Source organism: Astatotilapia calliptera, chromosome 1, assembly GCF_900246225.1.
Source record: "Astatotilapia calliptera chromosome 1, fAstCal1.2, whole genome shotgun sequence".
In the NCBI taxonomy this organism is placed as follows: Eukaryota; Metazoa; Chordata; class Actinopteri; order Cichliformes; family Cichlidae; genus Astatotilapia; species Astatotilapia calliptera.
The window spans coordinates 30,320,982-30,333,668 of record NC_039302.1 but is presented as its reverse complement, the minus strand read 5'-3'; the positions used below and the strand labels follow the sequence as shown (position 1 = coordinate 30,333,668).

The following is a 12,687-nucleotide window of genomic DNA, read 5'->3' as shown; positions in this document are numbered from 1 at the left end:
GATTTTTTTCCCCAGGTAACCATGGCGATGCTTTCTTCCTGGTTGGCCTACAAAAACACATCATCCCTGAAGCACTCTATACAGACATTTGTGCCAACTGATTCATCAAAAGGCAGAGTCATGGAGCCAGTGCAGATGCATTCACATCAGTGGTAGATTTGCTTTCACACACAGTGTTCACTTTGAGCACCTCTGATCAAACAGCGGGACATAGCCTCACCTATGCTCACTGATTTGGGGTTGAAAGAACGCTTAGGTCTCGTGGTTTGTATTAGCACAACACTGTTACTTTGAACCCTGTCCAGGTGACTCTGTGTTCAGTAAAGAGGTGAATAACGATGTCATATTAATTGGTAAAATGTATGCGACACATTTTCCACAGACTGTCTAACCGTGAGCCTGGATGGTGATGTACGGTATATATCTTTCCAATAAAATGGTGAGCTCTGCAGCACTGAGCTGGGCTCGGGGGCCTCTTGGAGACCTTCAGCTCTGTCACTTCCACCATTTATATTCAAATGCTGGTTGCCATATTCTATCATGTTTTAGGCATGTTATGCCATTCAGTTTCATGTTTAACATCCCTTCTCAGGGTGAACCCACTGAGATGATATGCAATATATTGTAGCTAACGGCTTAAAACTATTACTATGTGTGTGGATGATGGAAGAGCTTTTGCCACCAGAGAATTAGGGCTGTCACAGTTTCAACGTTTCATCTCCCATCCTTGATTTTATTGTTTTGATTCTGTAGTACTTCTGCTCAATGGAATGATGAAGTAATGAACTCTTTGCCTAACTTCATGCAGAAAAATACAAAAGTGTTTTTTCAGTTTCTGGTAGAGGCTCCTTTAAATGTCTTTTAAAAAACAAGAATCACTTCCTTGTTTTTTTTTTTATCGCTGTAGGGACTTGACCCCACACTGTCATGGATCAGTTTGCTCTGATTGCTAACATGAAATGTTCCAAAAAGCATTTTTGAACTGTGAGAACCAAACTGTGCTTTGATTTTCTGCAGCCTTTGAGCATGATCAAAAACAGTGTAAATAAAACCTACAACTTCAGTGCACCTCAGCAGCCCAGTGGAAAAAACCCCCCCCAACCAAACAGAAAATCCAACCTAATTTGCAAGTTGTTCCTAAGCTCATCAAAGTGCTATTCTGCTTGCAAAATATATAACTGGGATCAAATAAATAGAAATACAATTTAATGATAAAAAGTGTAAGGCAAAAACGGTTAAGAGTTTGGCTGTGTTTTTACATCCAGGAGCGCTGGAATGGATGACATGTCTTAATTGTGGCTGCCAAACTCGGAAGTCAGAGCTTACAAGGCGCACTTGATTGCAACGACATATCCTCAGGTTGTGGCTGCACCCAATGCTGCCATCCTCAGGCTCTCTCTTTTATCTTTGTGTGTGTCTGTGTGTGTGCCATTGCAGTGGCTTTACCCCCGGAGAAGACAGACAGCTGCTGTGTGGAGGAGAAGATGCAGGAGAGGGACAGCCAATCTCCCGCAGGGCCACAGAAACAGCTCCAGTTTGAAGTGAGTGTCAACACAAAACAGGACATTTATTACTTCCCCCTCTGGATGAAACTAGGGCAATAGCAGGACACACAAATACACACTCACACACTGTATGGTACTGATTCAATGCTGGGCTGTTTCAGGAGTTGGAGTGCGCTGTGTCTGTGGAGGAGGATAACAGGCAGGAGTGGACCTTCACCCTCTACGACTTTGACAACAGCGGCAAAGTTACGCGAGAGGTAATCGCCTGCTTCAGTGGAAAAGCCTTTAATTGCCTAATGAATAAATAAAAGAAGACGTGATAATAAGACAGTGAATACATCCAAATAACTGCCAAAAACATGCACTAAATTTAAATTGAAATCCTTGAAACGTGAAATCTGTATTTGTTTATTCTCCTGCATGTTTCACACATTAAAGAGATTTGCACAGAAAAAGCCTGGCCGGCAGTTTGCTTATCCTGAATCATGTCCCACCTTAGGTTGGAATAAAAATCAATAACTTCCCTGTTCACTTCTTTTTGGTATCGCCACACCCGAAAGGGAAGCATGGATAGAAAAAGCCTGTAACCCAGTCTTACTTGTAAGAACTGAATCCAGCAAAGGTATGTGTTTCCGCTCCTGTGAGGCACCTTGTGGCTTGCGTCTGCCTGGTACAGATCTGAGAGAACATCGAGAAAGGCCCGTGTTTTTTGAGAACAACTTGAAACAGCGCAAAGAGACTGGAGCTGTCCTCTGTGTGGTTGGCTGTGCAGCTTTTTTGGCATTGCCTGTGGCTCCACGGCTCATGAGACAGCGGCTTGGAGGGGGGAAAGAAAAGCTTTCTTCTCCAGCTCTCTCTCTCTCTTTTTTTGTAATCCATTCACACAAATAAAAAGAAAAGGAAACCCAAAAATGACACGGGAAGCTTTTATTTTATTTTAATTGAAATTTTTTACATTTTGTCTGTGTCTGAAACCAGTATGTGGAACTGATCCCTGTAGAATTTATAATAGTCCTTTTTATGAGTCATAGTGGTATAGTGAGTAAAAATCATGCTTTTGCAGACTTGTGTGGTTCGGTCTTGATTCTTAGCAGTTATAGTGAAACCCTCTTACTTCCTAAAGACATCTGAGATGCAGCACATGATACGAGTCTGGACATTTTACTTCTGTACCCAGGGAAGAATCCATCATAGTTCCCGATACTTAAGCGGGAGTCATTAGTTCAGTGCAAAATATACCGATTAACGAGCCACAAGAGCTAGCACTATGTTACAATGTGTGGTCACTCAGCTTACTGCTATGTGAACATTTTTCATTTTAGAGTATTGACAACAAAAGTTATTTGTTTGTATAAACAGTTTTAGCTTTTCCCCTTTTCAGCATAGTATTTATCTGATCCTTGTTTGTATGTGTTACTATGCCTAGATGTTGCCGCTACTGTAGATGTGTATCTTCAACAAATTTAACAAATATAGAAAGTGCAGCGCTCACAGCTTAATACAACTCATATCAGGCCTGACAGGCTTCCGTGCCACTGACAAGACATTTGTTTTTATGAATTTATAACTTGTCTTTATACCCAACTTGATCGCTTCACTTGGAAAGCAGAAGTAACTGATGTCAGTTTCTCTGTTCACTGTTGTCTAAGACACTTCTGTAAATTCTTCGCTAGCATGATATTTATTATGCATGGTCTAAATGCTTAAAGCTTAAGATTCTTGGATTCAGAGTGTCGGCATAAGAATACTCTCCCATGTTCCATTTCTCTTGAAAATCTGTATTTGTACCAGTGTGACTAAGAATCTGCAAAATTGAACATTTAATTAATGAAAGATTAAAAAAACGCTCTCCAATTTAACAAATTCTCATCTTCTGTTTCCTGCAGGATATCACCAGCCTGCTGCACACCATCTACGAGGTTGTCGATGCTTCAGTCAACCATTCTCCTGGCAGCAGCAAGACATTACGTGTCAAGCTCTCTGTGGCTCCTGACTCCAGCCAGCGGTGGAGGAGCTGCACGCAGGGTGCCGCAGGTAAAGCTCGCATTAACGCAGTGGGTGGGAGCAGCGGAGAAGAGAGGGCATTTCGGGGTCCCCCTTGTGTTGCATGCTGTCAGCTCATCCAGACATGTGTTTGTTGTCATGCAGAAAGGCGGCTTCTTCAGGCCTGTCAGCGCTTTGTTCCTTGCAGTTTCGGCGTCGCTCCATCTCTCCCACTCAATGGGGTTCATTTTTAATGATGGGGGGAGTGACAGAGCCAAGAGAGAGCCCCCTCCCTCAGCGCCTTCAAATACTCTGAAAGAAACCTTAAGAGATGTGCTGAGTCCTTTTGATAACCACAGCCATTTTTCTTTTCTCCAAAGTTCTCTTTTTTCCCCCCTGCTCCCCCTCTCTTCGTCCCCCCTTCTCAGAGCTGCTGGGAAAATATAGCTGCGTTCAACTTAACTTTTCTCCCTGACGACTTGGTAAACAAGTCGTCAGGGAGAAATATCTCAAAAAGTATATATTCCTGTGTGTTTGCGTCCTATTGTTTCGGCTATAAATATCTGTCAAGAGATTGAGGCAGAGCATGCTTTGAAAAGATTGCTGGTTGACTTCATGCTAATTTCAAACCGCATCAGATCTCACGTCCTTAATAAACTATTTCTGAAGTCTGCATGTTTTTTTTTTTATTCCACGCCTTATAAAAGACTGGGAGTTGAAAATAGAATAAATGAAGCACTGTTGTTTTTCCTTTTCTATAGATCTTCAAAGTAAAACCCCAAAACAAAGGTTGCTTTCTTCTGAGGCTTGTGTGACTGTTGTCGTTCGTGCTTGGGTGCGTGTGTGTGTGGCAGCTCTGTGTTGCTCTCTTTGATAATAGCCTCCTGTCTTTCACACATACTCAGACTTACCCCACCCAAGAGAGAAAAATGACAAGTGCATTGAAGACCCCAAGAGTGCAGAGAAGAAGTCTCGAGCACTCCTAAGGTAAACCCATCTCTCTTGTACGTGTCTCAGTGTCTGCTGGTTGTAGTGTATACAGTTGTATATGAATAAGCAGCATGTTAAGGCTTGTGCCACTGATTTTTCAATCTAAAAGTAGAAAAATTCCTACAAAACACGTCTAGGGGCAAAGTTTGTTTCAGGAGGACTTCTTACATGGCTTCTGTAATATTCCTTTACTCTCTAATTAGCTGTGCCCAGTGCATTGCAATGAGGAAGAATAAACAGCAGAGACACTTCACTCTCTGTGCTGTTCAAGTACTCCCAGTTGACATTCAAACCAGTGATTTTCCTATCACAATCTCACTTCTCTAACAATTACCGTGCCACAGGCTGATCATAAGGAACACTTGTTTTACTTTCTCCAAACATTACCATAGTGAACCTCAGTGGCCCAAACTGCTACCTAATGAGCGGTGCCGCTTGTGTCCACAGGCGCCACCACAGTGACCACCACACCCAGCCTGGCTGCCAGCGCCACTGTGTGGATGAGAACCTGGAACGCAGGAACCACTACTTGGACCTGGCAGGCATCGAAAACTACACGTCCCGCTTCGGAGCCGGTGAGTGGACAGGGGCCAGTGGAAGGGGAGGGGAGGGAGAAATGCAGACGGTGGCCCTTTGAAGCTGCATCCAGGGGCCCTCATTACTGCGGCACCTGCTTGGAGCCATTAGATGGAACTAGCAGCCCACTGCGCTCCTCGCCAGTACAAACATGTGGGCTCAGGCAAGCACAATACATCAAGTGTTCAAGGCTAGAGCCCATCAACAGAGTGGGCTGTTGTTAAGTGAAGTATTAGGTGTAATGAGCAACAGCCTTGATCTGATGGTTAGTGATGACGTGATTATTTTAATGTTAGCTCTGTCAGGAAAGTGCTAACAGAGATCTGCTCTCTGTCAAGTTGTTTCAGGGTTATCTGCACGGAGAAAGAACCTGACACGTGGCTGCCAGAATCCTACCGTCAAACCTTAAGACAAAATTTATTAGAAAGCTGGTCACACAGCATTTTTTACACTGTGGTTCACTTTACTTTTATCAAATTCTTCTTTTGCCATTTGCTATTGTTAAGATAGCAGAGTTGGAATAGATGGGAAATTTGGGTAAAGAGAGCAGGGGAATGAGATGCCACAGACTGGGAGGTTATACCATTCTTTGCCACACAATATGCTTTCTGTCATGGTCCTGGGCCATGTTGGCCCAGTGTTCTTAGTTTTCTTGTATGTTTGTATTTTGTTCCCTGTTTAGGCTCTGTTTCCTGAGTTGCCCTGTTGTGTTGTTCCCTGAGTGCTTTCCCTTTGTGACTCTCACCCCCTGTGTGCCCCTCTGTGTATTCATGAGCCCTCGTCCCCTTTCGTGTTTATTCCGTGTCTCCCCTGCCCGTTATGTTGGTGTTCTCCCCGTGCTCTCTCTCCTCCTGTCTGAACCTCTGTACTTCCTGTTTCACCTCTACCGTCAGTGTTGTGTTCACTCCTGCCATGTCCCGTGATTATTATCAGTGTCACCTGTGTTCCCCGTGTGCTCCCACTTCCCTCGTTAACCCTCTGTGTATTTATGTCTGCGTCTCCCTCAGTTCTGTGTCGCGTTCTCCCTCATGTTGTGTGTTCCTCCCTGTGTTTCTTGGTGAGCTTTGTATTTAGTTTTCCCAGTTTAGTTTCGTATTTCCTACGTTCTGCCTCTCCAGCATTAAAGCTGTAATTTTTGAGTTCATCCCCGTGTCTGTGAGTTTTGCATTTTGGGTCCTCCTCCTGCCTGCCACACAGCGATCCATGACACTTTCTAACCACTCGGTCATTGAGTTGCTCCATTTTCTCTGATTTTATTACTGAATTTAAAGGGCCCACTTCACTTTGAATGTCAGTTCTATGACCCCATCATAGTTTGTAGTTGTTTGCAGTTGTTTAAAATAAACATTTTTGTCTCTCCTTCACAGCCCCTGCTGCAGAGATGACTAAAGCAGAGCCTCAGGCCAGGTCATCTAACCAGACTCGTTCTCGCTCCCATGAACCAGAAAATGGTCACTCCCATCCCCATCACCGCCGCTTACAGACTGTTGTGGACACCGTTGCTCCAGACAACCTCCACTCTGCCCGGCTGCGAGGCCAAGACTCAGGGAAACATGCCCTCCGTTCTCCAAAGACACACAGCCGTACACCTCCTGCGCAGATCAATGGCAGAGTGATGAGGAGCCGAGGTATTCCCCCTCCTCCAGCTCTACCCAGTCAGACTCCTCCTCATCAGTCTACAGCTCCGTACCGCAAACACAAGCAACGATCCAAAGAGAGCCAGGGCTACAGAGCCTTAGGCCCTCTACCAGCACCTGGGCCAGTGGTGGAGAAGGAGCAGGTGAGAGACCTACCTAGCGTGCTGCTCTATGAGGGGGGTCTGGCGCAAGTTGTGCAGCGGCATGAGCATCACCATCACCACGAACACCATCACCACTACCACCATTTTTACCAGTCCTGAATTTCCATCCTGCCTGGAACAGCTCAGCACTCCTGTAAGGCCACAAAACCCATCCCGGTCAGCAGACACAGAGTGCAGGCTGCTCCCTCCTAAAACTCTGGGCAGTTACCCATGTAGTGGCATGCTGATAGACATTGAGGTGGAGAGGAGGATCATGGGACGGGTGCACATACTGACATGTTGTTAATCAGTATTATTAAAGAGGTTGCCAAACATAGAGAAGGTTGGGTATGCAGCAGGAGGCCACAGTACAGTAATATAAGACTAAGGAGCTTGAAGGTGGGGGGTTGAGAGGAAGCAAAGAGGAGCTGCTCACTTGTTCCTCTCGCCCTGGTTCTCTGATCCTCTACTGGATGAACTGTACAACTCCAAACCAGCACCACAATCCTTCCAGACCACTAAGCCAAAAGGTTTTCAAGGAAAAGAGGGACAAGAGGAAGAGTGACATTAAGATGAAAACATATGAAGGAATTTAAGTGATTGCAGAGCAGGGTGCAGTGTGTGTGTGAGAGAGCGAAATTTTGTGTGAATGCATGGGTAAACAAGGGTCTGCGTGTGCGTGTCTGAGTGTCACAACACCGCTGTCTGCTGAAAACCACTTGAAGTGCACTCGTTTGTGTGTGAGTATTTAATGTAGGCTGTAGAGATGATTATGAAGATTCTGATTTAAGCATACAACGCCCCGTCAGCAAAAATGGGAAGGAAAATGTTGAAATGTTCTAAAGTGAAAAAGAAGAGCGATCCTAAATCCGCTGCTACCTCTAATTTTATCCTAATTGTTGTTGTAAAGGTGACTTTGACTAAGTATTCAGAGGTTATTTTCAATGTACTTAAACATTTTTGTCACAATCTGCAGTACTGAAATGTTGAATAGCTCCTTACATTTATTAACTAACATTTGCTGTACATAAAGTAAATATTGTTGTCAATTTTATAAGCTTTATTGATAATGTGATATCTTTGTATTCACTATCTGAAGCTCTGTGTTTTCCTTCACAACTGCATTTTTATTAAGACCACTAGCAGCCTCATTTTTTCTATCAAACTCTGTTAGTGATCCAGTGTCACACACTCCTTCACACTGACTTTCAACTCTCACCCAAATGTAACCTGTAATTATGGCAAGTGACTAAAATCCCAACCCTCAACAGTGCTGTTCAGAAGCTCCAACTCATGACACAAGCAAAACTCAGTTGCCAGTGTTTTTAAAATGTTATGTTATTTTATGTTATGTCCTGTGATTTTTTTTCAGACAGCAGTTAGCTTTTAGAATATATCTGGTGTAAAGATCTTGATGCGCTCCAAGAAGCTCTTTCTTTATTTAAATATTTAAAATGTTAGAGATAAATCACATAGCTTTAGTGGCATGTTTGCATAAATTGAAACCTTGTTACCAGCACAAGGTGGGTGTGTTCATTCATCACAGTGCAGTGTGGCCTTTAACAAGACTTATTTACAGTTTATTATTTATGCAGCAAAAATGCTTTGCTGAGCATGCATGCAATATTTCCGAAGTGTTGTGTTTCGGCTATTAGCAGAGACACATATTCACACTCCCAGAATTTGTCCACAGTTTTGCGCACTCTGGTTTTCTGTTTCCAAGTCTAGTTCTTTCCCCAATTGGTAGCAGCTTTGTCATCCTTGCCCAGGGTCACACGGCTTCTCCCTCTGTTTCCATGGCATCTTCCTGTCCCTCAGCTGTCAGCAGGTCTTTCACCGTGCCGCCATGTGGCCTCAGCGCTCAGCCAACAAGGCTCTGTTTGTGGTGCTCTTTCAGCTGTCTCATTCCTCTGGTGCTGGATGACATGGGGCCCTGCAGTCTCCACTGCAGCCATAATTCACCGCTCACTGCTGCTGTCCTGCCAGCACCGGGACTGTCTATTCATATTGTCCCCTGATGCTCGAGGGAACTAGCATCACCATACCTGTGCCATCTCAGCTCTGACAGAAGCAGTAACCTACTAGCTGCTGGTATGAGAGTGCTGATTTCCTTAATTCTAGGCAAGCACTTTTCAGTGTCACACTGAAAAGAACTTGCCCCTGTGCAGCTGTAGTTTTCTGTGTTTAAGTGCCTTGTGCAATGGAAATCTACATTCAGAGGAAGGGCGTTTTCACCATATGGCTTTTGCAAATCAGGCCCCAGGGCTCATAATTGTCCACAATGCATCCACTTGAAGTACATTGAAAGGATTGTTTTTGATTGTCTTAGTTTGTCGTAAGGGTGTGTGTGTATGATTGTAATACACAGGAATGCAGCGTATGCCAGTCTTGCCCTTAGCCCTGTGGTGTTGTCTCACAGCTGTAGCCTGTTTTCAGCAGAAGCACCGGTCAGACGGGCCATCTCGTGGGACCTGGTGGCAATGACGGCCTCATTTTCAGGCTGGGGTCACAGCTGTGCTCCATGCCTTAGCTTTCTCACCTCTTACTGTTTTTCCTAGATAAAAAGTCATTTCTACTGGAGCCCTCTCAGCGCTGTAGGTTTGTAGATACTAGTTTCCAAATACGAGTGTGAAAATGGTTCTCCTGTGGTAATGGACAGTGAGCAGGCGACTGTAGGGTGGTCTCATTTGTCATGGTGGACGAGAGCTTCTGAAGAAATTTGAGTGACTCAGACCAAAAGCCAGGTTGGAATTTTTAAAATTTCTTTTAACCCTGAAAGTGTTTGACTGAACACACAGAGCTCTCTCTTCATTTGAATTTTTTTAATGCCCTGCTTCACATTCATAGACTAACCTTCACTAAAAACCTCAAATGTTCTTGATAGCGTGTGCCTCAACAGCATTTGTTAAGGGTTGGGAAAGCAGTTGCGTTTCTGGTTTGTCGAGCAGACTTTCTTTGAGGGAGCGTACCTCAACCTCTAAGAAAACTTGTGTTCTTACAACCTCCCTCTCTAACCAGCACTGTTGCTATCCCTATTGTTTCTTTTATCACACCAAGGTAACGGAGTTATATTTTGTGAGGAAGAAAACTCAGATTTTTTGTTGTTGTTTCGTTTCTTAGCAGCCAAGTCCTCAGCTGTCCCTCAAAATCTAACAAAATGTATTTTTTATTACTCTTTTTGGCAGATTGTTATGTGGGCATGAGTGTAACATGAATTTCAATGTATGAATGCCGCTTTTCAAACATAACATTTTAATCTGTGTCACACAAACTGCTTTTGATGCACCTACTTTGGTCCTGTTGAACTGTCAGTATTCTGAGTCACAGTAGTATCTAATGCACCAGTAATTTGCTTTATAAGATTTATGTATCATCACTGTTTTTAACCTGATGTATATATTGGACTGCAGAAAGGTTAAACCAGCATCATATATAAAGATAGGGTTTTTTATAGTTAAATAACTGTCAAGGTTTTTCATTTTCCTGCTGTCCCATAGTATCCACAGTGACCGTCCCACTTATCTGGAAGGAAATCTGTCTGTTCACCCACAGAGATATACACTTTCACTTGCTGTTTGCTGTAAACCTGTTTAGCTCTAGCTGTCTTTTCGCATCTTCCATGGTCATCTAATGTTTTTTTTCTATTTCCATGACATTTAGTTTATATTAGATTGTATTTGATTAATTGCTTTATTTATTTGATAGCAGATCTGTGCCAAGGGAAAATACCCTTTTATTAAAGTATGAACCTGTTCCTATTAAACTGCATGACTTCTGGAGTTACTTAAGAATATTTTCTGTTTAATGTTTTAAAAATTATGCACAGGACATACAATATCAGAGATCAATATGGAAAGCTGTGTCAATTTCCTCTTTTTTGACTACATGTCAGATTCTTTTGAAACTATAGCAATGTCTTCATTAAGTAGTCATTAAGCACTCATAAAAACTTTACACTTTGTCTTATGTACACTTTGTGCATTGAAATATAAGAAACCAGTTGGGATGTATAGATATGTTATCATGGGTTTTTTTGTTCTTTTTTCAGTGTATATAGATTGCTACTACTCTTCCTCCTCCATAGTGATGCACAATTTCTGTAGACTGTAAGAACTGTAGACTGTATCAATATCCCTATAGATACAATCTACATGACTGTACCTCCTAGGGGAAATTACTGGACCTCAAGGTAACTGCATGTCAAAATATCTATTGTCAGAATACTAAACCCTGAGTATATCCATCAAAGTGTGTCTGAAGTAGTGTGGATGCTAGATTTAAAAAAAGAGCTTGTATGAGAGTGTGTGCGTGTAATTGGGTGAATGAGGGTTGGACTAATAGTGTGTTGAATGGTCAATCAGAATGAAAAAGCACAATATAATCACCAGCCCTTCATCCATGTTCAGAAAAGGTAAAATGTATATATTACCAAGGCGCCATAATGAGCATGTACAAAAACAAAATAGTCGAATGATTTAATGTTACTCTAATTTTAGGTTCTACAGTTTCCTTGCTTATAGTGAGAACCCACACAAACACAGGGATAACCTGAAACTCCACGCAAAAAGGCCACAGCCAGAGCTGAGCTCAGGGTCTTCTGTGGTGTGGTGGTTAGCACAACCACACCACCATGCAGCCCTGTTGAATTCAGAATTGAATTTTAAATCCCTCTGCTCACATTCAAAGTCTCGAATAATCAGGCCCCATCACATCTTAAAGTGCTCAGTTCCATATTGTCTCAATAGACTGCTTCTAATTAATTAAATATCTCGTGTAATTTGCTCTTCTTTTTGGTGGATTGACTTTTTTTTATTTTCCAAGAATTAAACTGGACTGATGAAAAAGGGTGTGGGTGAAATGTATACAGTAAATCCTCCACTCCACTGTATCTTAACTGGTGGTGTCACAGAGGGCTCCCAAATCAGGCTGACCACAGACAGCTGCTCACCATGCCACACTCTCGACATGTACATGCACTTTCATCTGAAGCTTAGCAGCTTATCTCTGGTCGTGGCAACTGCAGAGAGTCTGCCTCTTGGCAATGTGATATGGCTTCCTCTCACGAACATGGCTATTTGTGTGAGCGAGCCAGTGTAACCCGCAGAACTTGTATGTATCATCATTACAAATGGTTTCTATCCTAAAACAGCTTACCAGGTTACTGTTACTACTGCTTTAAAGATTGGCTATTAAAAGCATCAGACATCCAATAAGAGGTAAGTAGTAAGTGGTTACAGTTGTTACAGCGTGATCACTTAAATGGAAAGCATGAGCTATGTCTAGCTTTAACTACATAAAACATACCACAGAAATACTTTTTGTTTTTCGATGGAAACACATATATTTAGTATTATGAAGCTAATTTTCGGCTAATGTTTAACATGTTTCCTGCATAAGGTTAAGGAGGAAAAACATACATAGGAAGATATACATAACAGTATTTGTTTGAACTCACATGTTTGTAGCCATCAACAGATCACACGAAAAGTTTTAACCTTCCAAGTGTTAAGATTTTGAGAAATCTCCACATGGTCATCCATTTATATCAGATGCACTTTTAGTCACCACCTGGGATAAGACAGGCTTACTTGTACTTATCCTAGTGATTTTTAAATTTCAAAGATGGAAAGGAAAGTATAGTCCTGGCCTGAGGTGTATCATTAGGTGCATACAAACTAAAGAAACGCTCTCGAACTCAAAGCGGTCATCCTCTGAAAGCAATTCTGAAGTATAATAAAGAGCATAATAGTTCCTGCAGAGCTGTAGTTTGTTAGCCACAAGCTTTTAATCACATTGTATACAGATAAAAAATTCTGAAGTGATTTAAAGAGTACGCAAGTGAGCATCACGGAG

The 12,687-nt window shown here is 42.5% G+C and overlaps 1 protein-coding gene across 1 annotated transcript in view; it reads left to right on the top strand.

Moving 5' to 3' along the window:
* The window catches only part of nkd1 (NKD inhibitor of WNT signaling pathway 1), a 34,178-nt gene extending 23,581 nt beyond the window's left edge, over positions 1-10,597 (top strand). Inside the window, exons 5-10 of the mRNA XM_026173880.1 lie at positions 1,438-1,541; positions 1,667-1,762; positions 3,392-3,539; positions 4,394-4,475; positions 4,926-5,053; positions 6,422-10,597. Coding sequence (XP_026029665.1) covers positions 1,438-1,541; positions 1,667-1,762; positions 3,392-3,539; positions 4,394-4,475; positions 4,926-5,053; positions 6,422-6,954 — 1,091 coding nt within the window. The 3' untranslated portion in view covers positions 6,955-10,597. The remainder of the gene's footprint in view (positions 1-1,437; positions 1,542-1,666; positions 1,763-3,391; positions 3,540-4,393; positions 4,476-4,925; positions 5,054-6,421) is intronic.
* The last annotated feature ends 2,090 nt before the right edge of the window (positions 10,598-12,687 follow it).